General features: G+C 42.6%; 1 protein-coding gene across 1 annotated transcript; it reads left to right on the top strand.

Annotated features, from left to right (window-relative positions):
- Positions 1-3: 3 nt before the first annotated feature.
- CSUI_007700 (uncharacterized protein) lies at positions 4-566 on the top strand. The gene has a single exon (XM_068067845.1). It carries the CDS (start codon positions 365-367, stop codon positions 509-511), a length of 147 nt encoding a protein of 48 aa, XP_067920178.1. The 5' UTR covers positions 4-364; the 3' UTR covers positions 512-566.

Below are 566 nucleotides of genomic sequence, written 5' to 3'. Positions count from 1 at the left end.
AGACAAAGAAAAAGAAAGAAAAGGAGGACGGGGGAGAGGTTGAAGAAGAGGAGAGGAGAACAAGAAAAGCACTGGACAGAAGAGAAGAATAAGAAGAAGCAAGAAGAGAGAGTGTGTATAGCTAGCTAGCTAGCCATACACACTGTGTTGGTGGGGCACTCCGCACGCCTCACCTCTTCCTTCTCCCCATTGTCTCTTCTTCATCTTGCTCTCATCACATAGAGCTTCTTCTTGCTCTTCTGTCGATTTATCTCTCTATCTCTAATCTATCTTTAGTCAATCTTTCTAGTTTCCATAGCAGTGTTTCTTCGTGTGTACATAGCATTAGTATTCTAATAGTAATCGTACTAGTCATAGCAATAGGATGAGGAGTCATAGAGCCATGGATCTTCTTATGCTTCTCATCATCCTTTTCACGAAGAGCAGCAGCAGCAGATATAATTGTCACTATTACTCCTCTTACTATAGGTCGGTACTTCTCCTAGTTGTATTGGGGCGTTTTCATCGATAGTGTTGAGGATACAAAGGAAAATAGAAGAAGAACAGGCAGCAGGAGGGTTAGGGGG

Source organism: Cystoisospora suis, assembly GCF_002600585.1.
Source record: "Cystoisospora suis strain Wien I chromosome Unknown contig_4127, whole genome shotgun sequence".
NCBI classification, from domain to species: domain Eukaryota; phylum Apicomplexa; class Conoidasida; order Eucoccidiorida; family Sarcocystidae; genus Cystoisospora; species Cystoisospora suis.
This window is presented reverse-complemented; position numbering and strand designations above follow the sequence as displayed.

What these genes read in the sequence shown, in the direction of transcription:
- CSUI_007700 (XM_068067845.1), top strand. Translation starts at nt 365, where the DNA reads ATGAGGAGTCATAGAGCCATGGATCTTCTTATGCTTCTCATCATCCTT.